This window comes from Dromiciops gliroides, chromosome 5 (genome assembly GCF_019393635.1).
Source record: "Dromiciops gliroides isolate mDroGli1 chromosome 5, mDroGli1.pri, whole genome shotgun sequence".
In the NCBI taxonomy this organism is placed as follows: Eukaryota; Metazoa; Chordata; class Mammalia; order Microbiotheria; family Microbiotheriidae; genus Dromiciops; species Dromiciops gliroides.
Genome location: NC_057865.1, coordinates 192,274,799 through 192,302,555, shown reverse-complemented (window position 1 = coordinate 192,302,555; position 27,757 = coordinate 192,274,799). Strand labels below are relative to the sequence as shown.

At 35.9% G+C, this 27,757-nt stretch overlaps 1 protein-coding gene across 4 annotated transcripts in view; it reads left to right on the top strand.

The window, feature by feature from the left end:
• Positions 1 to 27,757, top strand: part of LOC122728221 (activating transcription factor 7 interacting protein) — a 140,247-nt gene that overhangs the window by 77,053 nt on the left and 35,437 nt on the right. For all 4 annotated transcript variants that reach the window (XM_043966544.1, XM_043966546.1, XM_043966545.1 and 1 more), the window contains exons 2-6: positions 3,847 to 4,889; positions 11,297 to 11,380; positions 11,574 to 11,722; positions 12,740 to 12,877; positions 26,140 to 26,205. In XM_043966544.1, coding sequence (XP_043822479.1) covers positions 3,854 to 4,889; positions 11,297 to 11,380; positions 11,574 to 11,722; positions 12,740 to 12,877; positions 26,140 to 26,205 — 1,473 coding nt within the window. In that variant the 5' untranslated portion in view covers positions 3,847 to 3,853. The remainder of the gene's footprint in view (positions 1 to 3,846; positions 4,890 to 11,296; positions 11,381 to 11,573; positions 11,723 to 12,739; positions 12,878 to 26,139; positions 26,206 to 27,757) is intronic.

The window sequence follows — 27,757 nt, the reverse complement described above, 5'->3', positions numbered from 1 at the left end:
GAGTTCATAATATTTTGAAACATTCTTTAATTATTCATCATGAAACATTTATACATTAGATACTAAACATATCTTTGATGAACAGTCTATTTCCTGAGTCTAGGTTTCATTATAGCCTATAGGTTTTCCATTAAAGTGGGCAAGTTCCCAGGCTGTTGAAGCATGTTTATCATTATCTTTTGGATAAATGTCTTTTAAAAAAAATTAAATAATATTTTACTTTACCCTGGTTACATGTAAATATAATTTTTAACATTCTTTTTAAAAAAAAATGAGTTCCAAATTTTCTCTCCCCCCTTCCTCCCCACAGTAAGCAATTTGATATGTTATACGTATTCAGTCATGCAAAACAAATTACCTTATTAGTCATGCTGTGAAAGAAGACAGACACAAAGGTAGAAAAATAGGAAAAAAAGTACAGAAAGTACTTAGTACTTCGATCTGCATTCAGAGTCTCACTTCTTTCTGTGGAAGTGGATAACATTTTTCATCTTGAGTCCTTTGGAATTGTCTTGATGATTATATTGCTAAGTCATTCACAGTTGTTCGTTGTATAGTATTGCTTGTTACTGTGTAGAGTGTTTTGGTTCTGCTCACTTCATTTTGCATCAGTTCATATAAGCCCTTCCAGGTTTCTGAAATCAGCTTACTAATTATTTCTTATATCACATTAATATTCCATTACAGTCACATACCACAACTTGTTCAGCCATCCCCAAAATGATAGGCACCCCTATAATTTCCAATTCTTTACCACTACAAAAAGAGCTACTATAAATAATTTTTTACAAATAGGTCTTTCCCCATCTTTTTTGATTTCTTTGGGATATAGATCTAGTAGTGGTATTGCTGGATCATAGCACTTTGAAAGCCCTTTGGGCCTAGTTCCAAATTGCTTTCCAGAATGGTTATATCAGTTCAGAACTCCACAAATGGTGCATTAGTGTCCCAATTTTCCTATATACTCTTTGACATTTATTGTTTTCCTTTTCTGTCATATTAGTAGTGCAGATATCCTTAAGAAGGCATATTTTGAGTTATAACAGAAATGACGGTACTGATTTACGTCCCTTTCTCAGGTTTTTATTTCTCAAATGAATGACTTTTTAGCTACTGCTTCTCAATCTCCTATTTGTACCGAGTTTAAAAAGTATTTGTTCAAATTTTTTCATTTATTTCTACTAAATTTAGACATATTTGGCCTGTTTTTAGGTCCTGATTTTGTCATCTAATATAGGGCTTTAAAATTTTTTTCCACTTACAACCCCTTTTCACCCAAGAATTTTTTATGTGACCTTGGGTATATAGGTATATAAAGGAGGTATACAAGTCAAACATTTACTGCCATATTTTTCACAACCTCCACATTCAGTTACACAACCCCATGTGGGGTCGCAACCCACAGTTTAAGAAGCTTTGATCTAATATTAATTCTTTCCCATTCTTCCACAAATTTCCTAAAAGCACTAAAGCACTAAAGAATTAGGAGTCAGAGTACCTGTATTCAGAACCTGGTTCTTCTGCTTAGTACTGGAGCTCTTTTTCCTGGTTGACATTAATTTTTTGCTCTTATTTGAATTTTAATTAAATAGTCTGAATACCATTTTAAACACCTATTAGCTACAAGGCAATTCACAAAGGAAAGGGCAAGTGAACAAACATTTATTAAATGCCTACTCTCTCACAGTAAAGCACTGTGCTGAGTATCTTCACAATAACCCTGGGAGGTAGATGCTATTATTATCTCAAGTTTTACAGTTGAGTAAACTTAAAGCATACAGAGGTCTAGTGAGTGACTTGCCCAGCTAAATAAGTGCCCGAGGCTGCTAGAGTTGAACTCAGTTCTTTCTGACTTCAGGTTCACCTGACTGCCACTTAACTGCTTTTGTATCATTTCTGTATGTAAATTTATCACAAGAATCACAAGGATAGTTCTATAACTTCTCTTACTTTTCCTGCAGTATTTTTAATACTTTTTTATTGCTGTCTTATGATTCTATCATCATAGTTATCCCCAGAATTTCTTTCACTTCCCTTCCCAGAGAGCCTTCCCATATAACAAATACTGTTTTCTTTCTTTTTGGCAGGGCAGTGAGGGTAAAGTGACTTGCCCAGGGTCACACAGCTAGTAAGTGTCAAGTGTTTGAGGCCAGATTTGAACTCAGGTCCTCCTGATTCCAGGGCTGGTGCTCTATCTACTGCGCTACCCAGCTGCCCCCTGCCCCCCCAAAAATACTGTCTTAAAGAGGAAAGAAAATGGCACAACTGATCAAATACATTGACAAAAGTCCAAAACATGTGCAACATGTAATACCTGTGCCCCTCCCACCTCCTCTAAGGTCTCTTCATTCTAGGCATGCTTGATCTTTATAATTTTGTTACATCTTTTTTGGGGGGTGGGGTGGGGGTTGTGTGTATTGTTGTTCATTTATGTTGTAATTATTGTGTATATTGTTTTCTTGACTCTGATGACTACTTCATGTGGTCAGATCCTTCCTTGCTTCACACACATCATTTCTTATAGCATAGTAATATTCTATTTTATTCATGTACCACCATTTATTTAGCTATTCTTCAATCACTGGGCATCTGTTTTGTTACCAATTCTTTGCTAGCATCACAAAAAGTGATGCTATAAATATTTTGGCATGTATATAGGTGTTTTTCTGTGATAATTTACACACTTCAGAATTAGGGATCATTTCCTAAGTTTTATAAATCTTAGGGTAAATATACCATTTAATTGTAATAAAGATAGAAAATGCCTGTTCTTCTAAAAGTACTTTATTGAAAAACTATTTGGAAACACATTAATAAAGAACCACTTTAATCATTTGCCTATTATTGCTAAAATAAAGCATTATCTACTGCAAAAAAATACTTTTATTTTCCTGGCAGTTTTATTGTAAGATTAGTCTACAAAATAAGATTGGGAGCTCGGGAGGAGGATGTAAAAGTAAGCAGTTAATTGTGCAGGAAAAATTTTCACTTTATTTTCAAAATTGGATTTAGAAGAAAATACTGGTAAGGGCAAATGTCAATAAAGTATTAACTACCTTTTTTGTCTGATTTACTTGGAAACTAACGGAAAATTTTAATTTTTATAATGTAAATATTAGCTGTACTAGTTTTTTATTTAAAAAGATCATGTAGAATGTGGAAGATTTGTCTTGAAAATCTTTTTAACTAACTAAAGGTAGCACTCGACTTGAAGTCAGAAGTGACCTGTGTTCAAATCCTGTTTTTGTCACTGCCTCTGACTTTGGACAAACCATCTAATCCTAACCTTAATGTCTTAGTATGTAAAATTGGAGTAATAATACCAATAATGCATTTTTCACAGTTTTTTCTATGAATTGCAAATAAGATAATGTGCTTACAAACCTTCAAGTGTTAAATAAATGGCAGGTATTAGAAGTTAATATTACTACCTAGAGGCAAAACTAGCAAAGACAGTGAGAAAGTGATACAAAAGCAATGAGGGTTAAGTGACTTGCCCAGGATCACACATCTAAAAGCAGTTATTTTAAAAGGGAAGGTACTTGCCTATTGACAGGCACCTTATTTCTCTATTTCTGTAATTAGCCGAAGTGTTCTCCTTTTTAAATGTTAGTGTAGCATAGTATATAGTGAGAATGGTATTTAAGAAAAACTCACAAAGAATGACAGGGGCTTGTAGCAAGCATTGAAGTATTTTTCATACTAGACGTTTCTGTAAGTTTCCTGACTGAGACCAGTGATCACTTTGTATTTCCAGTATATAATTTATTAAAAACGTTTTATTGTAGTATATGAAAATGTTGTATCATTTATTAAATATTCATAGTTATTCTTTTTTTTTTTAAGACTCAAAATGGAAAGTACAGAAGAACCTCAGAAAAAAGTCTTCAAAGCCCGAAAAACAATGAGAGTGAGTGATCGTCAACAACTTGAGGTGGTTTACAAAGTCAAAGAAGAGCTACTGAAAACAGATGTCAAACTGTTAAATGGCAAACATGAAAATGGGGACTCTGACCTAAATTCACCATTAGATAATACTAACTGTATAGATGGTAAGGAGGTGAATGGCATAGATGATGTTTGTTTGGATCTTGAAGAAAGGAAATCTGAATTGAAGGAAACCTCCCCTAATTTCTTAAATACTGATAGAAGAGAAGAGGATGAAGATTCAAGTCCAAAATGTGAAATAGCATCTCCTAAAAACATAATTTATGAAGCAGAAAAAGACACTGTCTCTGAAACTGATAAAATAGTTCCTAATAGCAATAAAGATGATGATGATATCCTTGAAAAAAATAGCACAGACGATAACAATTTGGACCAAAGAGAAAAAGAGAGCCCACTTAAAGACAAAACTGTAGTTAGTGATCCTATTGAAGCTGAGGAAGAAAAGCTGGAAACAAATAATGTACCTATTAGTTCTGACCTTCCTACTGCAGATGAAAAGAATATGGATGAAAATCCTGTTACAGAGTCAGCTTTTGAAGAAGAAGCTATATCTAGCAGTATGGAAATAGGCAAAGATGCAAAGAGTGAGGATGACAAATCTCCAGGTCTTCCAGAAACCACTGATGAAAATATTCTAGATGATAAAAATGAGAAAATTTTAGACAGCACAGACTCTATGGAGACAGATGAAATTATTCCCATTTTGGAAAAGCTGGCTCCCGCTGAAGATGAACTTAGCTTTTCTAAAACTTCTCTCATTCCACTTGAAGAGACAAACCCAGATTTGGGAGAAAAATTGGAAAATTCTCTAGGTTCACCATCCAAACAAGAGAGTAGTGAAAATTTGCCTAAAGAAGCTTTCTTGGTACTCTCTGATGAAGAGGAAGCTTCTGGTGAAAAAGAGGTTGAAGTTGTCTCACCAAATGAATCAAGTTCTCCAGGTAAGAGAGTTTGGGGTTTTTGTTATTTTCTTCATTACATATAGATTGGATAATATTTCATATACTATTTGGATTTCAGTTAATTTTCAATGGCTTCTTCAAGGCTTAATTTGTAAGTTGTAAAATGTCTTAAATACTGATGGGAACTCGAGGTCACTACTTAAATTGAGATATTGGGTGCCATCCACTGGGAGCTGATATTTAAAATCATTTTCATGGATGACACAGGAGCAGGAGAAGAGCAAATTAGAGACCTGAGGGCAGAACCTTGAGAAATACAAATACACAAATTTGGGAAAGAGCCAAAAAAAAAATAAAGTTGGATTAGTGTTAGGAGGAAATGGAATAGACTTACAGGATCAAAGAGAGAGAGAGAAGACCTTAGGGTTAGATACTTCAGAGATGTCAGCACAGTGAAATAGCTTTGAATTTCGCAAGCCATGCAGTTTCCTTTTCTGTAAAAACCTTTTCAGTATTATATATTTTTTAAAATGTATTTGAGAATGGGCATTGATTATTTTAAAACTACTATATTCTTGGGGCAGCTAGGTGGCACAGTGGATAGAGCACCGGCCCTCGAGTCAGGAATACCTGAGTTCAAATCCAGCCTCAGACACTTAACACTTACTAGCTGTGTGACCCTGGGCAAGTCACTTAACCCCAATTGCCTCACTAAAAAAAAAAAAAAAAAGTCTTTACTATATTCTTATATCCTTTTTAGATAGAGAAATTTCTAAAAGAATTGCTCTGCCTTACTTTGAAGTAACAGTTGTATTTGCACTGCAAAGAACTGCAATAGGAACTGCAGTCTGTTTTTCTCACATTTGAAAAGAGAAGACTTAGATAGCAGTAACTAGTATCCCTGCCAAAGATTTCTTACCTCTTCCCTCCATTTATTTCTCTTCCTCTTCTTTTTTTTTATTAAATAAAAAACATTTTTGTTTATATTTTTGAGTTCCAAATTTTATCCCTCTTTCCCTCCCCTCCCCGCTCCCTGAGGCAGTAAGCAATTAGATATAGGTTATACATGTGCACTTATGTAAAACATTGCCATATTAGTCATTTTATACAAGAAAACTAATAAAAATTGAAAGTGAAAAATAGCATGCTTCGGGTTGTGCTCAATCAATATAAGTTATTTCTTTGGAGGTGGATAGTATGCTTCATCATTAGTCCTTTGGGATTGTCTTGGATCATTGCATTTCTAAGAATAGTTAAGTCATTCACAGTTCTTCATCAAACAGTATTACTGCCACTGTGCACAACATTCTCCTGGTTCTGCTCAGTTCACTATATATCAGTTTATACAAGTCTTTCTAGGGCTTTCTGAAATCATCCTGCTTATCTTTTCTTATAGCCCAACAGTATCCACTTTCACTACTCTTCTGAAAGTGTTTTCTGCAAAGTGACAGTTGTTTTTTGTTTGTTTTTGGCTAAAGAATAAATAGGCATTTTAAGGCATTTTACATGAATTACCTCATTTGATCCTTCACAATCTTGTGAAGTAGGTGCTCTTACTATATACCATTTTATTTTATTTTTTTAGTTTAAAAAAAAAATTTTTTTCAGCAACAAGCATTTATTTTCCAGTTACATGTAAGGGTAGTTTTCAACATTCATTTTCTTTTTTTTTTTCTATAATGACACAATTGGGGTTAAGTGACTTGCCCAGGGTCACACAGGTAGTAAGTGTCAAGTGTCTGAAGCCTTTTGGAACTCAGGTACTCCTGACTCCAGGGCCAGTGTTCTATCCACTGCCCCACCTAGCTGCCCCTGCCCCTCTTTCTTTATCCCCTTCCCCTTCTATTTTCCTGCAGGGTTAGAGAGATTACTCCACCCAGTTGGGTGTGTCTGTTAGTCCCTCCTTGAGGCAGTTCTGATGAGTTTAAGATCTTTGAGCCTTTTCTGATGAGTGTAAAATTCATTTACTGCCCTGCTCCTCTCCCGTCTCTTCCCCTACTCCATAAGCCTTTTCCTGTTTCTTTCATGTAGGATTTCACCTCTGCCTTTCCCCCTTCCCCAGTGAATTCCCTTCACCCCTCAATTTAACCCTAAAGATGTTATCACCTAGCTAAGTGACACAGTGGACAAAGCATCACCCCTGGACCCAGGGGGATCCCAGCTAAAACCTGGCCTCAGACATAAGACAGTCACCCACTGTATGACCCCAGGTACGTCCCCCAGCTCCAATTTTTTATGGTTCTCTAGGGTCTTGTATTTGAAAGTCAACTTTGCCATTCAGTTCAGGTCTTTTCATACAAATATCTGAAAGTCTTCTTTTTGATTTAAGTCCCATTTTTTCTGCTGAAAGATTATGCTGAGTTTTGCTGGGTAGGTGATTCTTGGTTGTAATCCCATTTCCTTTGCCCTCTGAAATATCATATTCCATGCCCTCCCATCCTTTAATGTAGAAGCTGCTAGATCTTGTGCTATCCTGACTGGGGTTCCACAGTATTTGAATTCTTTATTTTTGGCAGCTTGCAATATTTTCTCCTTGACCTGAGAGCTCTGGAATTTGGCTATAATATTCCTAGGAGTTTTCCTTTTGGGATCTCTTTCTGGAGGTGATTGGTAGATTCTTTCAATTTCTATTTTAGCTTCTGCTTCTAGAATTTCAGGGCAATTTTCCCTGAGAATATCTTGGAAGATGATTTCTAAGCACTTTCCTTGATCATGGTTTTCAGGTAGACCAATAAGTTTCAAATGATCTCTCCTGGACCTATTTTCCAGGTCAGCAGTTTCTCCCAGAAGATATTTCACATTGCCCTCTGTTTTTTTATTCATTTGGATTTGCTCTATTGTGTCTTGGTTTCTCATAAAGTCACTGGTTTCCATTTGTTCAATCCTGATTCTTAGGCAATTATTTTCATCAGAGAGCTTTTGTACCTCCTTTTCCATTTGGCCAATTTGATTTTTCAAGCTGTTGACTTTTTTCTCTTGTCTTTTCTGCATCACCCTCATTTCTCTTTCTATTTTTTCCTCTACCTCTCTAACTTTATCTTCAAAGTCCTTTTTGAGCACCTCTATGGCCTGAGACCAATTCATATTTTTCTTGGAAGCTTTAGAGATAGGGGCCCTGATGTTGACATCTTCCTCTGAGGGTGCCCCTCGGTCTTCCTTGTTACTGAATAAATTTTCTATAGTCCTCACCTTTCTCTGTTGGCTCATCTTGCCTTTCTTTTACTAGACTTTTAGCTCCTTAAAGTGGGGCACTGTTTCCAGGCTGCACTATCCCAAGCTTCAGAAGTCCCAGGTGGTATGATTTAAGGAGAATCAGGTTCTTCATTCACCTGGCCTGTTCCCTGGTCCTTAAATGACCCCAGACTAACTTGCTAATCAACCAGCTTTGTGGTAACAACCAGTGTTATGGTTGTTAGCTCCGACAAGCTTGTACCCCTCCCCCACCTGGGCCACTGCTACTCGAGCCTACCTCCTGGTTCTCAGCACGGGTGTAAAATCCAAGTTCTGCCTCAGCACCAGCATAGACCCCTGTAGTCTCCCTTCTGCCCAGGGCTCAGCCCACTCTCCAGACTGTGAGCTTAGTTCCAGACAACACTGGCACTGCAGCTGATTCAGAGGCTCTGGAGGTCTCCTTCTCTGGTGAGGCCTTCCTGGGACTGGATCTGTGTCAGGGTGACTGTGGTGTTGGGCTTGACTCCTGTATCAGCACAGCAGCTCCCTCCCTCTGACCTTCCAAGCTGTTCTTGGTAAGAAGATGATTTCAACGCATTCTTCTGTGTGTTTTGCTGCTCCGGGCATTTTCCTGTGGCGTTATTTAGATGTTGTTTTTTTTTTTTGAGTGATTATGTCATGAGTTCAAGAGCTCACTGCCTTTCCTCTACCATCTTGGCTCCACCCAGGAGTTCAAAACACTCCCTCTATACAGTTTTAAAGATGACAAAACAGAGGCTGAGATGTTATAGTTTTACTGACTTCTAAATTAAGCACTATCCATTCTGCTGCCTAGCTGTAAAATCTTTGGTCATTTCTCAGTCATCCTTAACTACTCTGTGACATAAAACTTTTTTCTCCCAGTGACTCTCTTCTATAGATTTTTATTACCATGATCATTCTTAATTATCCTCCTGCCTGTGTGGTCTTTCCTTTGCAGTCTTTACTGTATCCTTATCCATATCCTTCCCCCTAATAGCATTAAGTACTCTGAAGCTCAGTCATGGGCTGTCTTTCTTTCTTTTTTTTTCCCCCCTCTTTCTCTCTCTGTGAGCTCCTAGAGTTCAAGGATCGTCTTTTGCCTTCTTTGTATCCCTAGAACTTAGTACATAGAAAGCACTTAATAAATGTTATTGACTGACTGTCCTTGTCTCTGTCTCTCTTTATATCTGCCTTGGTTTATTTTATGCCTATTATGCTAGGCACTGTGCAAGATGCTGTGGATATGAAGACAAAAATGAAGCAGTCTGTATAAGTTTATACAAAATATACCTTGGCGGGGGGAGTCCAGGGGATCCCCAATAAGTAAATGCCTTATTCTGGTGCAGATCAAAAAAAACCTCATCAGTAAGGATTAATACCTGATCTTTATTTTGCCTAAGGGTACTTTACAAAGTTAAGCGACACTAAAAAAAAATAATAATAAATAAAAAAAATGGGGGCAGCTAGATGGCGAAGTGGATAGAGCACTGGCCCTGGATTCAGGAGTACCTGAGTTCAAATCCGGCCTCAGACACTTACTAGCTGTGTGACCCTGGGCAAGTCGCTTAACCCCAATTGCCTCACCAAAAAAAGTAAGTAAGTAAGCAAGCAAGCAAGCAAGCAAGCAAGCAAATAAATAAATAAATAAATAAATAAATAAATGTTAAGCGAATTTGCTAGGTATTGGAAGTGAAACTTAAACTCATTTTTTGAGTAAGTTCAGACTTTGTACTTTAGGAAAATCACCTACACTATTAGGTAGAAAGATGCAATTTCAAAAAAAATTTTAAACTTTTGAGCCATTTTTCCAAACTCTTAAGTTATAGTTTTATGTGGCAAAAATAGAACTAAACCAGAAGTTATTTCTACTATGGTGTGATATAGTGTGTACCACTAAAGAAGCAGTTTGATGTTGAATTAGAGGACCTTAGTGTGAATTCTACCTGTCTGCCTACCTGCCTACCTGTGGAGTCACTGACTACTTCCTCTAGACTTTCAGGTTCCTCATCTATATAAAATAAGAGAGCTGTACGAGATGACTTCCTTTCCAACTCCAATCTATGATTCTGTGATAATTAGATAATAGGCTGTAGGTCTTTTACTAAATAGCAGTGTGAGCATGTGCAGATTAATTAACTTCTCATGTCCTCAGTTTCCTCATCTGTAAAATGAAGAGGTAAACAGTTATTGCTGTTAGTTTTTGAATCATATATAGTGTAGTACATAATACTTCTTGGGACATAGATGTGAGTGTTGCCTGAGGGAGATCTTTTCAGCTAACATATTTTGCCATTGACTTTTCATTGTTTTTATTATTTTTCTTAGGTACTTCTAATGTATTACTTGCTGGTTTTCTCTTTCTTTTTTCTTTTTCTTCTTCTTCTTTTTTTTTTTTTTGGTGAGGCAATTGGGGTTAAGTGACTTGCCCAGGGTCACACAGCTAGTAAGTGTCAAGTCTGAGGCCGGATTTGAACTCAGGTCCTCCTGAATCCAGGGCTGGTGCTTTATCCACTGGGACACCTAGCTGCTCCTTGCTGTTTCTCTTTGTATTATTCTGTTTTCCTTTTTATTGTTGCCATGAAAACATGGGTTGAACCCTTTCAGTAAAACTCACTTTTCTAAAAGGACCTTCAATTTGTCAGTTTCCTACAATCCTCAATTTTACCAACTATTTTGAACTTAAAACATATGCATTTATTTGTTATGATGGCTTTTTCATATTTAAAATTAAAGGTATCAATTCATAAACTGCTTATCTTGGTAATAAACACTTAGAATCTCAGCTACCAGGAAAGTTGAGGCTGGCCAATCACTTGAGCTTAGGGGATCTGAACTATAGTGAGCTGTGCTAATTAGGTTTCACAAGTAAATTCAGCATTATTAAAATGGTAAACCTCCTAGAGTGGGCCTCCCATCACATTGTCTAAGGAGGGGTGAATCACTAATCAGTGGTGGGATCAGCCTGTTGAATGACTCTTGCACTTTTAACCTGAGCAAGGTAGGGAGATCAAGACCCAGACTTGAAGGAAAAAAGGAAAGGGAGGAAGGAAAGGCCTATATTTTATCTTTAATATGAACAGAAAATTTGACAGCAACCTTCTTATGATAGTTCTAGTAGGCATTCTTCCTCTTCTCATTTTAGACTTCTGTTTTTTTCCGTAACTGTTAATTATGTTGATTTTAAAAATAGTCATAGGATCATAATAAATTATGTTGAATTTACACGTGTAAAATTTACCTTTTTTTTTTTACAGTAGAAACAAAGACAAAAGAAAAGGATACAGAATTAGAAGAAGAAAAGGAAGCTCATAAAGGAGAAGAAGAAAGGCCTGGAAAAAGTATGTGTGTGCTAATAAAAGCAGTAACTAGGTCTCTTTTCTATCATTATATTAATTTTTAGAAATTTTTTGTTAATTTTTACTGTGTAATGAGGAATGAGACAATTTTTCTGATATAAAGCAATAATGAAGATAATTCCTTACAGGAAGCAATACAATCAAACTGAGAATTGATTTTATTTTGTGCTTCCAGATGAATCGTTGTCAAGGAGAAAACGGTCCAAATCAGAAGATATGGATAATGTGCAGTCTAAACGTCGTCGATATTTGGGAGAAGAGTATGAAGCAGAACTCCAAGTAAAGATTACAGCAAGAGGAGACATTAACCAGAAGCTCCAAAAGGTATGATAATAGACAACAACAAACAGATCAGAGATTTAATGGAAAGCTTTGAGTTAAAGATTACATACACCATTGACAGCCTAAATAATTGTTAAGTAATTGTTAACCTGGAAGTTAATGAAAACTATTTAGCAAAATTGAGGTCTTTTTAACTGGGGCAGAGGAATTGCAACTCATGATACTGTACAGCAGGTGCTAGGGTACCCGAAGATAGGAATTAGGGACAGGATTTATATGGAATACCAAAACATAGCTACAGAGATTATCTTTGGGAAGAGTAAGTTTCCAACATTTTTCACCAGACAAGTTCATTTGCATAACAAGCTGAAGATCTAGAAGAAACCTTGGGAATCTCAGGAAGAGGAGAGTTTTGGGGGATTTTACAAATTAATCAGAAGCTGGAATATAATGTTGGGTCAGCCCCAGGCAATTCATTGGCCTGGGAAGGAAGCTAGATGGGAATTCAGTCAGTTCTCAGTAAATTGTGTTTGTCATAATTTTGTTTCAAAAAGACTTGGCAACCGATCCCTCCATTGAAAAAGTTTACCCATTGTGTTAGAACCTTCCATTTGGTCTCTTAATTTTTGTGAGTAACATTTGTGATACTTGATATGCTCATCTCTTACCCTTTATCAGCTCTACATAACTGTAGTATACTTCTGTTTCATATTATATGTTCCTGGATAATATCCCACATGCCACTCTCCCCCCCCCCCCCCCAAGCCATTATTGAAAATACAGGTCAATCTATTTACATTTACCAAGTATTGTTCCTGCAACTTTGATCTCATGATGTTTTAGATTTTTAAGATTCATAACCCTATAGAATCACTAATAGAAGAACATTGGTGCTAACAAAAAAAATTTTTTTCTCTAGGTACAACTTAGTACATTTCAGCCTATGGAATTAGGTGACAAATGGTCACACTTTTAGCAGTATGGTGAATAACACTTATTACTTAATATCCTGTACATGGAAATACTTTCTGAGTTATAGCATTGTTTTATATACTTTAGGTTGTACAGCGGCTATTAGAAGAAAAACTGAGTGCATTGCAGTGTGCCGTGTTTGATAAGACCTTGGCAGACCTGAAAATGCGCGTGGAAAAAATTGAATGTAATAAGAGGCATAAAACTGTTCTTACAGAATTGCAGGTATGTATGCAAACTTAATTTCCTACACAACATAATAAAAGAAAAAAACTTTTCCCTCATTATAATATATAACTATAAAATTAAAGACATGAAAGGAACCTACTATATAAATATTTCAGCCCTTTCATATCACAAACTCTGAAGAAGATAGCTTCTTGGAAACAGGAGAAGGGAAACGGTTGCATAAAGAACTATGAATTGTGAAGGTGATTTGTAGGGCAGTAAAATTTGGAAGAAGGCCAGAAACTGAATTTTGGGAGGAGAAATTTGAGAGGACTTGGGCAGAAATTGAAGGGGAAGAGCTAAAGGAGGAGACAGTTTCAGGCTAAACAGAAGAACCTTAGGAGAAGGAAGAGCAGAAGAAAGTGAAGGACCCAAAGAGAACCTGAATAAGAAGGAGAGGGACTTGAAGTGATGAAGCAGAAGAAAAGATTGTTGTTTGGCCAAATAATATTTAGGAAGGTTAGGGAGAGAAAAGAAAAGAATTTGAGTTGGCTGTTGAGCTGTTAGAAGTGTTAAAGATAATGCTATTAATGGAATGGAGAGAGCCAAATCTGTTATAATGCCTTCTAGCACTTTGCTACACCACTAAAATAAACACTTGAGAATCTCACTTTTGGTGTGCAAGGGGGGAGATTGTTATGACCCGCACCGAGAATGTGATGTTCAGAAGACAGGCTTTCCTTTCCTTTCCTATAAGAGGAGTTGAAGCACTGTCACGGTATCTCTTCACCATCAAGGTCATGGATGCTTAACCTTTTTTTGTGTCATGGACCTCTTTGGCAGTTTTGTGAACCCTCCAGGCTCCTCAGAATAATGTTTTTAAATGCATAAAGTAAAAAAAAGTTATTATAAAGGAAACATTATATTGAAATAAAGTTATCAAAAAAAAATGTTTTTTTAAGTTTGCAGACCTCAGGTTAAGAATCCCTATCTGGGTTATGAAAGACAAGGTAATTTGTGGGTTTTGGTGTGTGGGTTTTTTTTTTTAAACACAAAAAAGGCTTCCCTTTTAAGCAAAGGTAGATTTGATTCTTGACCTGTATCAGGAATTTGGAGTACGAAAGAATGTATATAGTGGCTAACAAAAAAAGAAAGGCACTATATTCTAAGGAAGCAGCAACTGCTTTTCCTCCCAAAAGTGATCATGTAAATCTGTAGGTGCTATCAGGTGAAAGTTGGCACAAGAGTAGTGCTTGTGTTGACTCCTGGCTGAGGGTTCTGTGTCAGCTGTTTGTCAGCCAGGTAACTACTATGATAGAGAGGAGTACTGTTCTGGGAATTTTGTTTTCAACTGACAAAAGACTTTGCAATACTTGTCAAAAAGAATGATTCCTATTCACTTCTGATGAGCTATATTGTTGTGAAGGATGCTCCCAAAAAGAACATAGGAAGCATTCCTAAAGATGTCAAAGTTCAGGGCAAGAAACTGAATGAATATGGTACAGGCTCATGTGGTGTTTTAGGAAAAGAGGCACATTTGGGAAGTGAACAGCCATAGATGGCACCTGAGAATGAGATTTGGATTTGGGTATGACAGCTTAAAGTAATATACCATACCTGTTGACACCTTGTAAGAATGTACTTCTCTGAGATCTTTGGATTTGTTTTACTTAGCTATGCTAATTTGTTTACAAGGATTGCATTTTTTCCCTTTTTATATGAGGAGGGGATTTGGAAGGGATAGGGAGCCTAACAAAAGTATTGTCCCCAAAAAGAAATAAAAGAAAGTCATTAGAGCATCTAATAAAATACTCGATAAAAAACAAGGAAATTTGAAGGGAAATAGATAGGAAAGTCAGCTTTAAAAATAAAATGGAGAAATTGTTACATGCTTTTTACAAAAGCAAGCTGTAAGTGATAGACATTTGATGTTTCCCTCTTTTTTCTATATATAATAATTCTCTCTTTTCTATTCTGGAAGAAAGGTGTTCATTAAATTCAGAATAAATAAAATTGTAAAGTTAAAAGATTTGGGGGGGGGCTGGAGTCTTACAAATCTTTTAAAAAACCTTTAAGCTGAAAAGTAAAGGAAACAAGAAGAAAACTGCTTATAACCACCAAAGTAGATACCACAGTTGTGACCGTGTGAGAAGTTTAACCATAGAAAAGCCTAGAAGTTCATAAGAGAGACAAAATCCAAGAAGGGACCCAGTAACAAAAAGCTATAGCCCCAGATGGTTTTATATATATGAAAATGTACAAAGTATAGTAGCAAGCAAGATGAACTAAAAATCCTAATATAAGAAGGAAAATCTGGCCTCAGAAGTAAATATTATTAATAACCTTTAATACTAAAAGTTTTTGATAAACTCCCCATATTATGTATCATTTAGATGGTGTACATAGTATTAATAACCTGTAAAGAAGATGGGGAAAGAAGGGTAATTATAGCATTGCATGTTAAGATGATATACTGTACTTTGGTAAATATTACAAGCATACAAAAAGGAGTTCAAGTTCCAAGGAATTTTTATAAGGTCAACAGCATTGTAAAGAAAGTAAATGACATAAGACACTGTATTGATGGAATGACCAGACATGTCTCCAGAGGATCTAGAACAGAGAGCATTATCCTGATCAAGAATAGTAGACTTAAAGTTCAAAAAGAAATAGTTTTCTCTTTTTTATTCATTGCTTGGATCAACAATTTATTTTTCTCCCTCCCACTAAGAAAGAAAAATAAAAAAGAAATGCAATAACAAATAAGTATAGTCAAGCAAAACAAATTCCCATATTGGCCATATCCAAAAATAAATGTCTAATTCTGCACATTCATCCATCTCCTTTCCATTTGGAGGTACCATTCTTCATATTTGTCCTTTGGAATCATGATTAATCATGCATTGATACAGTTAAGTGTTCCAAAATTATATCAGATTTAAAAGAGAAAGGGAAGATTTTTTTTTTTGGTGAGGCAATTGGGGTTAAGTGACTTGCCCAGGGTCACACAGCTAGTAAGTGTTAAGTGTCTGAGGCCGCATTTGAACTCAGGTCCTCCTGACTTCATGGCTGGTGCTCTATCCACTGTGCCACCTAGCTGCCCCGAAAGGGAAGATTTTGAAAACTAAAATCTTGACTTTGGTTATGGGCATATTTTATTAGAAATTTTTGGGAAGCATATTATTAGAGAGGTAGAAAAAGAAGCAATTATGAGCCAACCCAGCTTCATTAAGAATAGTTTGTCAAGGGCAGCTAGCTGGCTCAGTGGATAGCGCAATGGCCCTGGATTCAGGAGGACCCGAGTTCAAATGTGGCCTCAGACACTTAACACTTACTAGTTGTGTGACCCTGGGCAAGTCACTTAAACCCAATTGCCTCACCAAAAAAAAAAAGAAGAAGAAGAAGAATAGTTTGGCATACAAACCTTATTTTCTTTTTTGACAAAATTTCTAATGTGACTCTTGGTCCCATACTGTTTTCATTAAAGCTGCAGGTGCCTAATCTGGGTAAGAGAGATAATGCATTAGATGACAGATTCAAGGTTCAAAAAGATATTGACTGGCCAGAACACTGGGCTAAATTGAGTAAGATATAATTTAATAGGATTAAACATAAACTCCTACGGTTTTACTTGAAAAGAAAATCATTACAAAGATATGAACAGCTTGAATAGAAAGCAGTTTATTTGAAAAATATTGAATTTTAATAAACTTAGTTTTAGTATAAAATTAGTTTGAATATAAGAATCGAATGAAATCTTAGTCTGTTTTAAGGGCAGCATGATTTCAAGCAGTTAGGAGGTGCTGTACTCTGCCATATTCATTGCCCATCTGTAGTATTTTTTTCAGTTTTGGGATCTACATTTTAGGAACGACATTGATCCATCAATAGATGATATGAGAACAACCAGAATGATGAATGCTTTTGAAATTTTGCCATATAAGGAATAATTTAAAGGAACCCAGGGATTATTATTTTAGAGAAGAAAATACTTGGAGTGGGGAGGGGATTGTTAACTATCAGGTATTTGAAAAGTTGTCACCTAGATGAGAGGAGTGAGACCTTTTCTTGCTGGTCTCATAGAATTTTACTAATAGCACTGGGGGCAAATTGTGGGTGAAAACTTAATTTTGGAACAAGGAAAATCTTCCTTACAATCAAACTATATAAAAGTGAAATAAGTTTCCTCAGGAGGTTGTGGGTTCCCTTTCTGCATTAAAGCAGGAGTGCTTAACTTTTTTATGTGTGTCATGGACCCAAAAGGCCTTCTGGTGATTCCTTGGACTCCTTCTCTGGATATAAAGTTTTTAAATACATAAAATAAAATGCTAAGATTACCAAAAAAAGCAAAAAATCAAGTTATAATTTTTTTTAATTCACCGGACCAAGGTTAATAACTTCAGCATTAAAACAAAGCTGGATAACTATCATAGGTTTATTGAACAGTGAATGGTTTTAGAAATCTATTGGATTAGATAGCCACCACATCTCTTCCAATTCTATGGTTCTGTGAACTTGGTGTGCTTGAATCTGGTCACAAAGCTGATTAGTTAGAATTAAAACTGGAATCCATGTTTCCAACTCTCCGTCTGTGGCTCTTGTGTTCCTATTACTGAACAGTATTAAAAGATTCTTATATTAATGAGATGATTCTAGTATTTCTGGTTTCTCCAACCTTTTAGATAATTTTAGAACAAATTCTGCACTTTAGCATATCATGTCTAATTATAATATTGTGACAATCTCCATAGTACAGATAATGATGAATATTTTTGAATCATGAGGTTTTGGAGCTAGAAGGGAATTTGGAGATCATCTTGTCTATCCCCTCTCATATCTCTTTTTCCATTTTTTTTTTTTTAAGATGAAGAGGCTCAGATGTAAAGTCATTTCTCTCCCCCATCACCTCCCAGTAGTCATGTAGGCATCAGCTGGCAAATCCAGTTTTGAAATACGTGTATTTTTACTTGAGCTGTAATCCCCTTTTCACTACACCATGCACCCTATGAATTAGTAACTTTCCCAAGGCTTCTTAGCTACTAAGTTGCAGATAAATGGTTTGAACATATATTTTCTGATCTCATATCTAGTTATTTTTCAACTAGATTTGCTGTACACAGCCTACTGGCTAGCTAAGATGTAATGTAATAGAATTGATGTTGTAGAAAAGGGCAGTTTGAAGTAAATCCTCTACCACCAAGTGTATCCTTTTGAGTGAAACATTTAATTTTTTTTTTTGGTGGGGCAATGAGGGTTAAATGACTTGCCCAGGGTCACACAGCTAGTAAGTGTCAAGTGTCTGAGGCCGGATTTGAACTCAGGTTCTCCTGAATCCAGGGCTGGTGCTTTATCCACTGCACCACCTAGGTGCCCCCTTGAGTGAAACATTTAAACAAACAAAAACCTCAGGAAAACCTGAATTCAAATGTAGCTTCAGACATTTACTAGTTCTGTGACCCTGGGCAATTCTCTTAACATCTGTTTGCCTTAATCCACTAGAGAAGGAAATAGCAAACCACTCCAGTTTTTGCCAACAAAATCCCACATGGAGGTCATGAAGAGTCGCATATGAGTGAACAATAATTACAGTATTTATTTTAAAGGTATTTTTTTAATTTTAAAGTAGTATTTGTTACAAGTTTAAATAATTTTAACTTCCTTATACAACAAATTAGAGAGGCAAATTGATTTCTAAAATTTATTCAACAATAGAAACTAGAGTTCTAATTCTACTAAAACTCTATCCTCACCCCTCACTTTGCATACCTTTTGAAAATATTCCCATATTTGTTTTCCCAACCAATAGGAGTCTATAATTATGGAATTAAATTTCCTTTTTTTTACCCTAATTTTTCTTATGGAATGATACATAGATCTAGAGAAAGAGAGAGCATTTATTAGATTATAACTATATTAAGCATTGAGCAAGCAAGTAAGGTAGTATCCCTCATTGATAGTTTAATTCTTTACAACTTGTCTATAGTTTTCTATTGGAATTTTTGTCAGTATTTGGGAAAATACAGACAATAAGCTTTGGAAAGAAAGTTTATCCAAGTAGGTTCTGGAAAACTGTATAGATAAGAGATAAGTTTTAATTCATTACTTTTTCCCACTGCTGTCTCCTAAGAGTACTTTGTATAGAAGTAGGGAGAAAAAGATTTTACCATCAGAAATATTATTTGGAAATCACTTAGCTCCTATTTCTCATTTCATAAGTGAGAATAATATGGTCCAGAGAGGTTAAATGACTTGTCTAACATTAGATCCTTGGTTAGGGTCATAATTATTTTTGCAGCTGGGTACTCAACTCCCTGGTCATTCCTCATTCCTTATTCCTCATTCTTTGAAATCCTTTGGGATAAAGAGATTAGTCACCAGAAGCCATCAAAACTATCAGTATTAGAGTTAGCTACATTGGAATTATTGTTCTCTTGGAATTAAAACTTTTGTTTGCTTTGGGATTGACTTCAGCTAAGGCCATTTTACTTTTAAAATGACATCATTTTAATTTGTGTTTAGAATAATACAATGAACAATAGAACAATACAGTGGTATCATAAAGAACAGGTACATTATAGAATGAAGGTGGTTTAATGTTTTCTTCTACCCTCATTTATATCCAAAGTTACTAGCATTTTGATAGCATGCATTTTAACTAGTAAAACCTTTGTTTAGGAACATTCTCTGTGCATTGGAATTAAAATTGCTGTTCCAGATTCTCTTACTCTTAAAATTAAACTTGGAATTTTTTGTCTGTTAAAACAACATATATTTATCATTTTTTTGGTGCTACTTGGTGGCTGGGGTGGGAATGATACAGAGGGATTACAAAGTTCAAATAGAGCCCAATTCCTGCTCTTATACGTAACAATCCAGTAAGAGAGACCTACATAAATAGCATGCTAATTATATTAGAAAATTAAAATAGAAAGTGTTATGTGTGGTCTGAAGGGGAAAGCTTCCAAGAAGTGACGATTTAATTTTTTTCATTTAGCAAAAATATATTTTTCTCCCTACTATCTCCTGCTTTCCCTCTCCCCCCCCCCCCAGAAGGAATAAGAAAGAACACTTGTAACAAATTTGCATAGGCAAACAAAACCAATACTTGCATTGAAAAAAAATGTATCTCTTAGGAGGGTGGATAATGATTCATCATCTGACCTTTGGAATTGTGGTTGGTCATTTTGTTGATGGAAGTTCTGAAGTCAGTTATTTATCTTGATAATGTTGTTATTATATAACTTGTTCTCCTAGTTTAGTCTGTAAACTTTTATTTATTCAGCACCTGCTCTGTGCTAGTCACTGTGCTGAGTACTAGGGGCACAAAAAAAAGGCCAAAAACAACAGTCTGCTCTGGAAGAGGGCTTTGTCTAATGGAGATAATCTGTAAACAACTCTGTGCAGATAGATAGATAGATAGATAGATAGATAGCAAGCAAGCAAAAAGTTGGGGTTGACTTCAGAAAGCACTAAGATTAAAAGGAACATGGAAAGGTTTCCTGTCAGTGTAATTTTAGTTGAAACTTGAAGCAAGCCAAAGAGGCAGAGATGAGGAAGGAGAGCATTTTAAGTTTTGGGCGACAGAGGAACTGCTCAGAGTACGGAGATAGTATGCTTTGTGGAGAAGGACAACAAGGAGTCCAGTGTTACTGGATTAACCTTCATCAGTTCAAACAAATCTTCCAAGGTTTCTCAAACTATCCCACTAATAATCTCTTATGGAGTAGTAGTGTTCCATTATATTCATATATCATAATTTGTTCAGCTGTTACTCTGATAGGTCTCCCCCCCTACCCCCAAGTTAACAGTTCTTTGTCATCTCTAAAGCTGCTCTAGATATTTGAGTCCTTTCCATTTTTGTTTGATATCTTTGAGGTGTATTCCTTAAAGTTGAAGTATTGTTGGGTCAAAAAATGGGTATAGTTTAGTGACTGTCTGGGAATAGTTCCCAGTTGTTTTCCACTGCATCTCTACTAGCAGCATATTAGTGTGCAAGTCCGCCCACATCCCTTCCAAGATTTGTCACTTTCCATTTTTGTCATCTTTGCCAATCTGATAGCTGTGAGATGGAATCTTAGAGTTTTAATTTGTATTTTTTATAGTGGTTTGGAGAATTTTTTCATATGGCTGTTATCTTGGATTTTTTCCCTTGAGAACTTCAGGTTCACGTCCTTTGACCAATTATAAGTTGGGGAATTGAGAAAAGGTGATTTTTTTTCTCCCCTATCACCTAGCACAGTGTCTGGCACATAACAACCTCTTAAATGATTGATTGGTTAAATTGACTGTGTAAAGGGTTTGGGAGATCACTGGCAAGATCAGACAGGAGTAAATTATGTCAGAGGGAATGGGGGACAGAGAAGTATAGTGACCCAGTTCCTGTGAGAGATTGTGTTTCAGGTAAGACTAATAATGGAGCGGTAGAATGATAGAAGGGGAATTTGGGGGAAAAACCCCAAGTAGGAAGGAAGAAGGAATAGGATCTCTGTTGTAAATGGGATTGATAATAACTAACAATAGTGAAGGAAATGATATTAAATTTTTTATTTTGCTTCTGTTTTCTTTGTCAGGAATAGTGACCTTTGCACAGGAAATGACAAAACAAAAATAGCTATTAGAGAGTTAATACCCAAGATAAGTAAGGAGATTATGAGTTCATCCATTTGCTCAATTAACTAATCCTTGTATAAAGAATTGCCATTGTGACTGAACCACTGTCAGGACTATTTCATAGATGTGAAAATTGGAAGAGGTCAAATGTCCCAATTTTCATAAAATGAAAGACAACACTTTGTAATCCATAAGCCAGGAAGCTTGACTCAAATTTCTGGGAAACTTTTAGAATGCATCATAAGAGATGGTTATTAAAGATGAAGTAAAGGAAATGGTGATTCCCAAGAGCCAGCATATCTTCATTAAGAAGAGATCATGCAGGGGCAGCTAGGTGGTACAGTGGATAGAGCACGGGCCCTGGAGTCAGGAGGACCTGAGTTCAAATCTGGCCTCAGACACTTAACACTTACTAGCTGTGTGACCCTGGGCAAGTCACTTAACCCCAATTACCTCGCCAAAAGAAGAAGAAGAAGAAGAGATCATGCAAAAAAAAGAAGAGATCATGCAAGACTAACCTACTTTTTTTTTTTTACAGGCTCACTAAACTGGTAGATGAGGGGGATTCCGTAGATATTGTTAACTTTATATTTTAAAATACAAAAGATTTGATAAATCTATCTTATGACCATTTAGATATGTGAACTGGATAATGATAATATAATTAGGTGGAGGCAGAACTGGTTAGATGACAAGCAAAGAATAGTTATTGTGACAAGATGTGTCCAGTGCAGGGCCCTTGGGATCTGTATTAAGTCCTGTGGTTTTTGGTTTTCGGTTTGTTTATTTTTAATTTATTAATGACTTAAAGGCACATATAACATGACTCAGAAGGTCTTGATGGCCTAGAACATTGGACAGAATCTAAGATGAAATTCATTAGGGATAAATGTGAAAGTGTTACTTTAGTTCAAAAAGTCAACTTTTTAGGTACAGAATATGGGGAGGCATGGTTGGAGAGCAATTTGTCAGAAAAAGATTTGAAGGTTTTAGTGAACTCTAGATGCTTACTATGAATCAGTTGGTGTGGTAGCCAAAAATGCTGATAAAATCTCTGACTTCAGTAAAAGAGGTATAATTTCCTAGAAAGAGGAGGTGATAGTCCCTCTGTGCTCTCTCCTTGTCAGACTACATATTAAATATCGTGTTCAGTTCTGGGTCCCAGTTTACAGAAAACAAAGGAAGGCACCGTAGGATGACAAAGGACCTATGAAGATTTCTTGAAGGCTGTTTAGCCTAGAAAAGAGAAGCCTCAGCCATGATACAGTGGCTGTCTTCAGTTACTTGAAGGGTTGTAATGTGGAAGAGGGATTAGACTTTTTCTTTTTGGCCTAAAAGGCAGAACTGGAGCATGGGATAGAAGTTGCAGAGAGGCCATTTTAAACTCGATGTCAGGAAAACCTCCCTTACAATGAGAGCTGGCCAAAAGCAGAATGGGCTGCCTTCAGAGGTGGTGGCTTCCCCCATTGGAGGTCTTTAGGCAGAGGCTGCTTTAATTCCCTTCCACTTCTCAAAATTTGTGGATTTTTTTGAGGCAGTGGCTGCAGAGTGTGGGGAAAAAATTGAAGTAATGGTGCTCAATTAACTAATCCTTGTATAAAGAATTGCCATTGTGACTGAACCAATTCAAGATGGAGCCACATTACATACACAGCAGTATTATTTAGCATAAGGTCTCTTAAAGTTTGTGTTGTTACAATTTATAATTCATTTCCTTAATTTTAGTTAAGAATTCGCTTAACTAAAGTATTATTCAGCAATAGTAACACCTAGCTTATAGTGGCTAGGGGGTAAATCTTAAGGAAAAAGAGTAATGGTGACCTATTTTTTCCTTTAGTGGCAGAAGTATACTCTCTTAAGTCCTACTCTTCAACCAGGTTTGTTGTCCATTAAGTCCATTAAGTTTGATAATACTCTTTTAACAGTACTTACTGAGGTAATCTTAGGTAACTGGTACTGTTATCAAATGGTAGTCAGTGAAGTTTCCTTTTTATGTTACTTTATAGTTAGTAAAGTATTTGCCCCACCAATGACCCTTGTAAGGTAGGCAGTACAAGAATTCATATTTTACAGGTGAGGAAACAGGCACAGAATGATTAAGTGACTTGTCTATAATTACACGGCTATTGGACTTAGGCTTTGACTCTACATCTAGCTTTCATTTTATTTGGGTGTTTTGGGGGGTTTTTTGGGGGTTTTTTTGGAGCGATCATGTCATGAGTTTGAGAGCTCACTGTCTTTCCTCTGCCATCTTGGCTCCGCCCCAGAAGTCTAGCTTTCATTTTATAATAGCATCCTGCCTTTAATTTTTGAAGTACTTAAAGTTAACAAAAGGAACATTTATTTACCGAAATGAAAAGTTGATAGAATGTATGAGGGCAATAATTTTTGATGAAAAAAGTGGGGAATATTTCTTTTGTTTTCTGCCTGCTTTAGGCAACCAACCTTCCTACTAGGAAATATAAAATATATAAAATCATCATTGTTTATGAACATACACACAGTAATATACTATTATTTTATGCAGCTTTGCACACCCCTCCCCCACCCCAACTCATCTCAAGAAAGAATATAGGCATGGTAAAATATAACTCAATTTAATAGATTTAATCCAGTGCTTTGCCACAGGACCAGATCTGCATTATTTTTTTTTTTCATTTGTCAATATCTTTCTACAACCTCTAAGTAACTAAATTTTAATAATTACTGTTTCTTAATTATAGCTTTAATAACTAGATATAGTTTAAATAACGAGATTTCTGAATTGATGATGAAATTTATAGAATTGATCAAGTAGACAAAAATTTTATTTCGTCAATCTTTATATAATGAATGGATTTCTGAAAGAAATAAATGTGATCTATTAGGTGAGAAAGTGAGATCCATTATGGGGATTCCTCATACACATAAATAGATAAAAAGTATGTACAAAGTAATTTTGAGGTGTTGGTGGAAGAATACTAACAGTTGGGGAGGAAAGGAATAGTGGGATCAGGAATGGCCTCATTTAGCAAGTCATGTCTTCACTGCAATATGAATGGTACAGAAATGTAGAGGAAAAGAGGAAAAATAGGCAGCATGGTGCAATGAAAAGAACACTGGATTTGTAGTTAAGATGATTTGGATCGAAATTCTAGCTTCCCCATGTAACCCCAGTGAACTTGAGCAGATGACTTATCTTCCTTGAGCATTATCTGTAAAATGAAGGGGTTGGTCTTCATGGCATCTAAGGTACCTTCTTGCACTAAATCTACAATCCTGCATGTGAATCCTTCCTCAGACATTTATTAGTTTTGTAATCCTATAAACTGGAACCCAGATTAATGTCCAAGAAATCAGTTTATATTTTATGTTAGGAGCAACAGCCTCTTGAGCAAGGGAGTCACATCATCAGACCTGTGCCTTAGGAAAGATTATTTTGACAGTTGTAGAGAGGGTAGAGTGGAGAGGGGAAAGCCTGAATAGAGAGACCAGTAATAATGAGGAGGAGGAAGAAGATGATGATAGCTAGTCTTTATATGATGCTTTGAGGTTTGCAAAGTGCTTTACCTATATTATCTCATTTTATCTTTACAACAATCCTGGGAGGTAGCTATTATTATTGCTTCCATTTTCCAGATGAGAAAACTGAGGCAAACTATGGTTACATGACTTGCCTAGAAGTCACACAACTAATTAGTGTCTGAATCAGGTTTGGAACTCAGATTTTTCTGACTCCATAGCCAGCATTTCTATCCTCTGTACGACAGTTATTGGGGAATAGTGATGTGGACCGGAATTATGGGAGTCTCCATGTGAGTGGAATTATTAGAGGAATTAATCTTAAGAGATATCATAGTTAGAAAGTACACGTCCTTTGCAGCTCTAGCGTGCTATAAAGGTTAAAGATTTGTTTGAAATGTTTTCCCATTTATTTCTATTATCTCAAGAGTTATTCCTATTTTTAACATAGGAATATTCCTTAAAACATAATAAAAATCACATTTGAAGAATCTAAAATCACCTTTAGCATAATTTTACTTCTATTATGTGCATTTAATTGAATTTTTATAGCCTTTGTAGGAAAATTAACCAAATGATCAATAAGTCCTTTTAATCTAATGTGGTTAAGCAATTTTAATCTATTAATAGGTTTAGATACTTATTTGTTTCTACTAATTAGTTGCAGCTTGGGATCTTCCCCTACTGGGTTAAAAAATATAAACGACTTTTGCTTTTCGCCCAATAAATCAGATGGTAAATTTGTTGGGGCTTGTGTTTGTGCATATTTTTGGTATCCCTTTTAATGTCAAACTTAATTAAAAACTCTCTTTAGTGAATAATTTTATCTTGAAGGTAAAAACAAGTAACCAGATTGGAGGATTGTAATTTCAGTTGAACATATGCAGTAAAGAGACTACTAAATCAGTGATTTCTTTGGATATTTTAGAATTAGGTACACTTTGAATAAGTAACATGGGTCATCTATATGTAACTATTATTTTAATATTTGAGAAAGCTTCAAGAAAATTTTTGGCATAATTTCCTGTTTACTTTTTTTCTTGACACTGATTTCATATGCTTTCCTTGGGGAGCTAACTCATAGAAACATGTAAAGTGTAAATTTTCCAAAGACTACATGCTTCCTTAAATACTATTTGTTAACTTTTTAACCTTTGATTGAGTGTTATAATGCATACTGTTTTCAATTTTGTTATTCTTTCCTTTAGGCTAAAATAGCCAGGTTGACCAAACGCTTCGGAGCAGCCAAAGAGGACCTTAAGAAAAGACAAGAAGTAAGAATTCATTAATTACTATTGAGAACTAATTGGTAATTTTTTAAAAAGGAAATGGTGGGTTTAATAGGAACGTTAACTTTTAGGAAAGGTTATTTTTCTAAAGGTCTAAACTCATGCCTAAAATTCCTTTTATCCATTTATCTACTTTCCGACCAAGATTTTTCTTTTCCAGAAATTTGAATCTTTTTTTGTACTTTAGTTTTCCTTTTTTGTTCATCTTAGTAAATTTGATATCTACTCCATAGCTTCCTACCTATAACTTTAACTCTGCTTAGTTCTTTTTTGTGGCCCTCTATATTTAAATTGACGGCTTTGGACTTTATTTCACTATATTATTCTCTCTGTTTTTACACTTATATGCCTTTCAGTGTGCTAATTTTTTCTTCCTTCTGGATCGGCTGCAATTTGTTTTTCATTGTCTCTATTATACTTAGGATTATGGTCTTATGAAGTTACCCCAAGGCTTTGTTCCCATATTTAGAAGTGTCATAGCCTTTCTCTATGTGGCCTTTTACTTCATTGTATCTTTTCTCCTTTAATCTTTGGTTTAAGAGGAACTATTCTTTCTTAGCTATCCTACTGTCTTACTACTCCTTTGATACTTTTTTGAAAATTCCTTCTTCCTTTTCTCTTTATATTTATCTTCCCTTAGAGGTATATATCCTGAAATTCCTCTATTATCCTTTCCTTACAGCCTAGATTCAGCTATCTATCTCAGGGAGCCAGCATTTCTAACTCCACTCTTCATGAGGTCCTCACAAAAAGAGTGAGAGCCTTGCCCCTTCTTCATCCCACAAGCCTCCTGTTGAAACTGGAAACATCAGACGTCACTTCCTGATGCCAAGGAACTGACCTCCCAAGCCACATGGCTTGCCCTCAGATGCCTTCTCCTCAAGGCGGAGCTTTCCTACAGTAACTGTCCAGCAGGTGGCATCACTCCAATTGTTACAGTCCCCCCTATGTTTTGTAACGATTGGAATGATGCCACCTGCTGGAGACTTACTGTAGAAGAGCTCCACCCATGAAGTGAAGGTCTTTGAGGGCAAGAACATGCGTCTTTTATTTGGCGTCAGGAAATGATGTTGGCTAGTGGGAGGAAGAAGAAAGAGACTGGTGCTCTGTCTCGCTCTCTTTCCTTTGGACTCTGGTGGAGAGTGGAGCTAGAAATGTGCTCTCCCTTTAATAGATAGGAATCTAGGCCTTTTCTTCTCTCTTTACCAAATTCTTATTCTCCTTAATAAATGCTTAAAAGTCTAACTCTTGCTAAAGCTTATAATTTATTGGCAACCACTCATTAGATATTTTAGACAGACTAGCTAGAATTTTAGCCCTTAACACTAGGAATGCGGGTCTGGTTCAATATTAGGAAAATTATTATCATACTGACTGTGTCAATAACAACAAAATTCAAGAGATGTAGAAAAACCATTTGACAAAATATAATACCCATTTATATTAAAAACACTAAGGGGGTAGCTAGGTAGCACAGTGGACAAAGCACTGGCCCTGGATTCAGGAGGACCTGAGTTCAAATCTGGCCTCAGATACT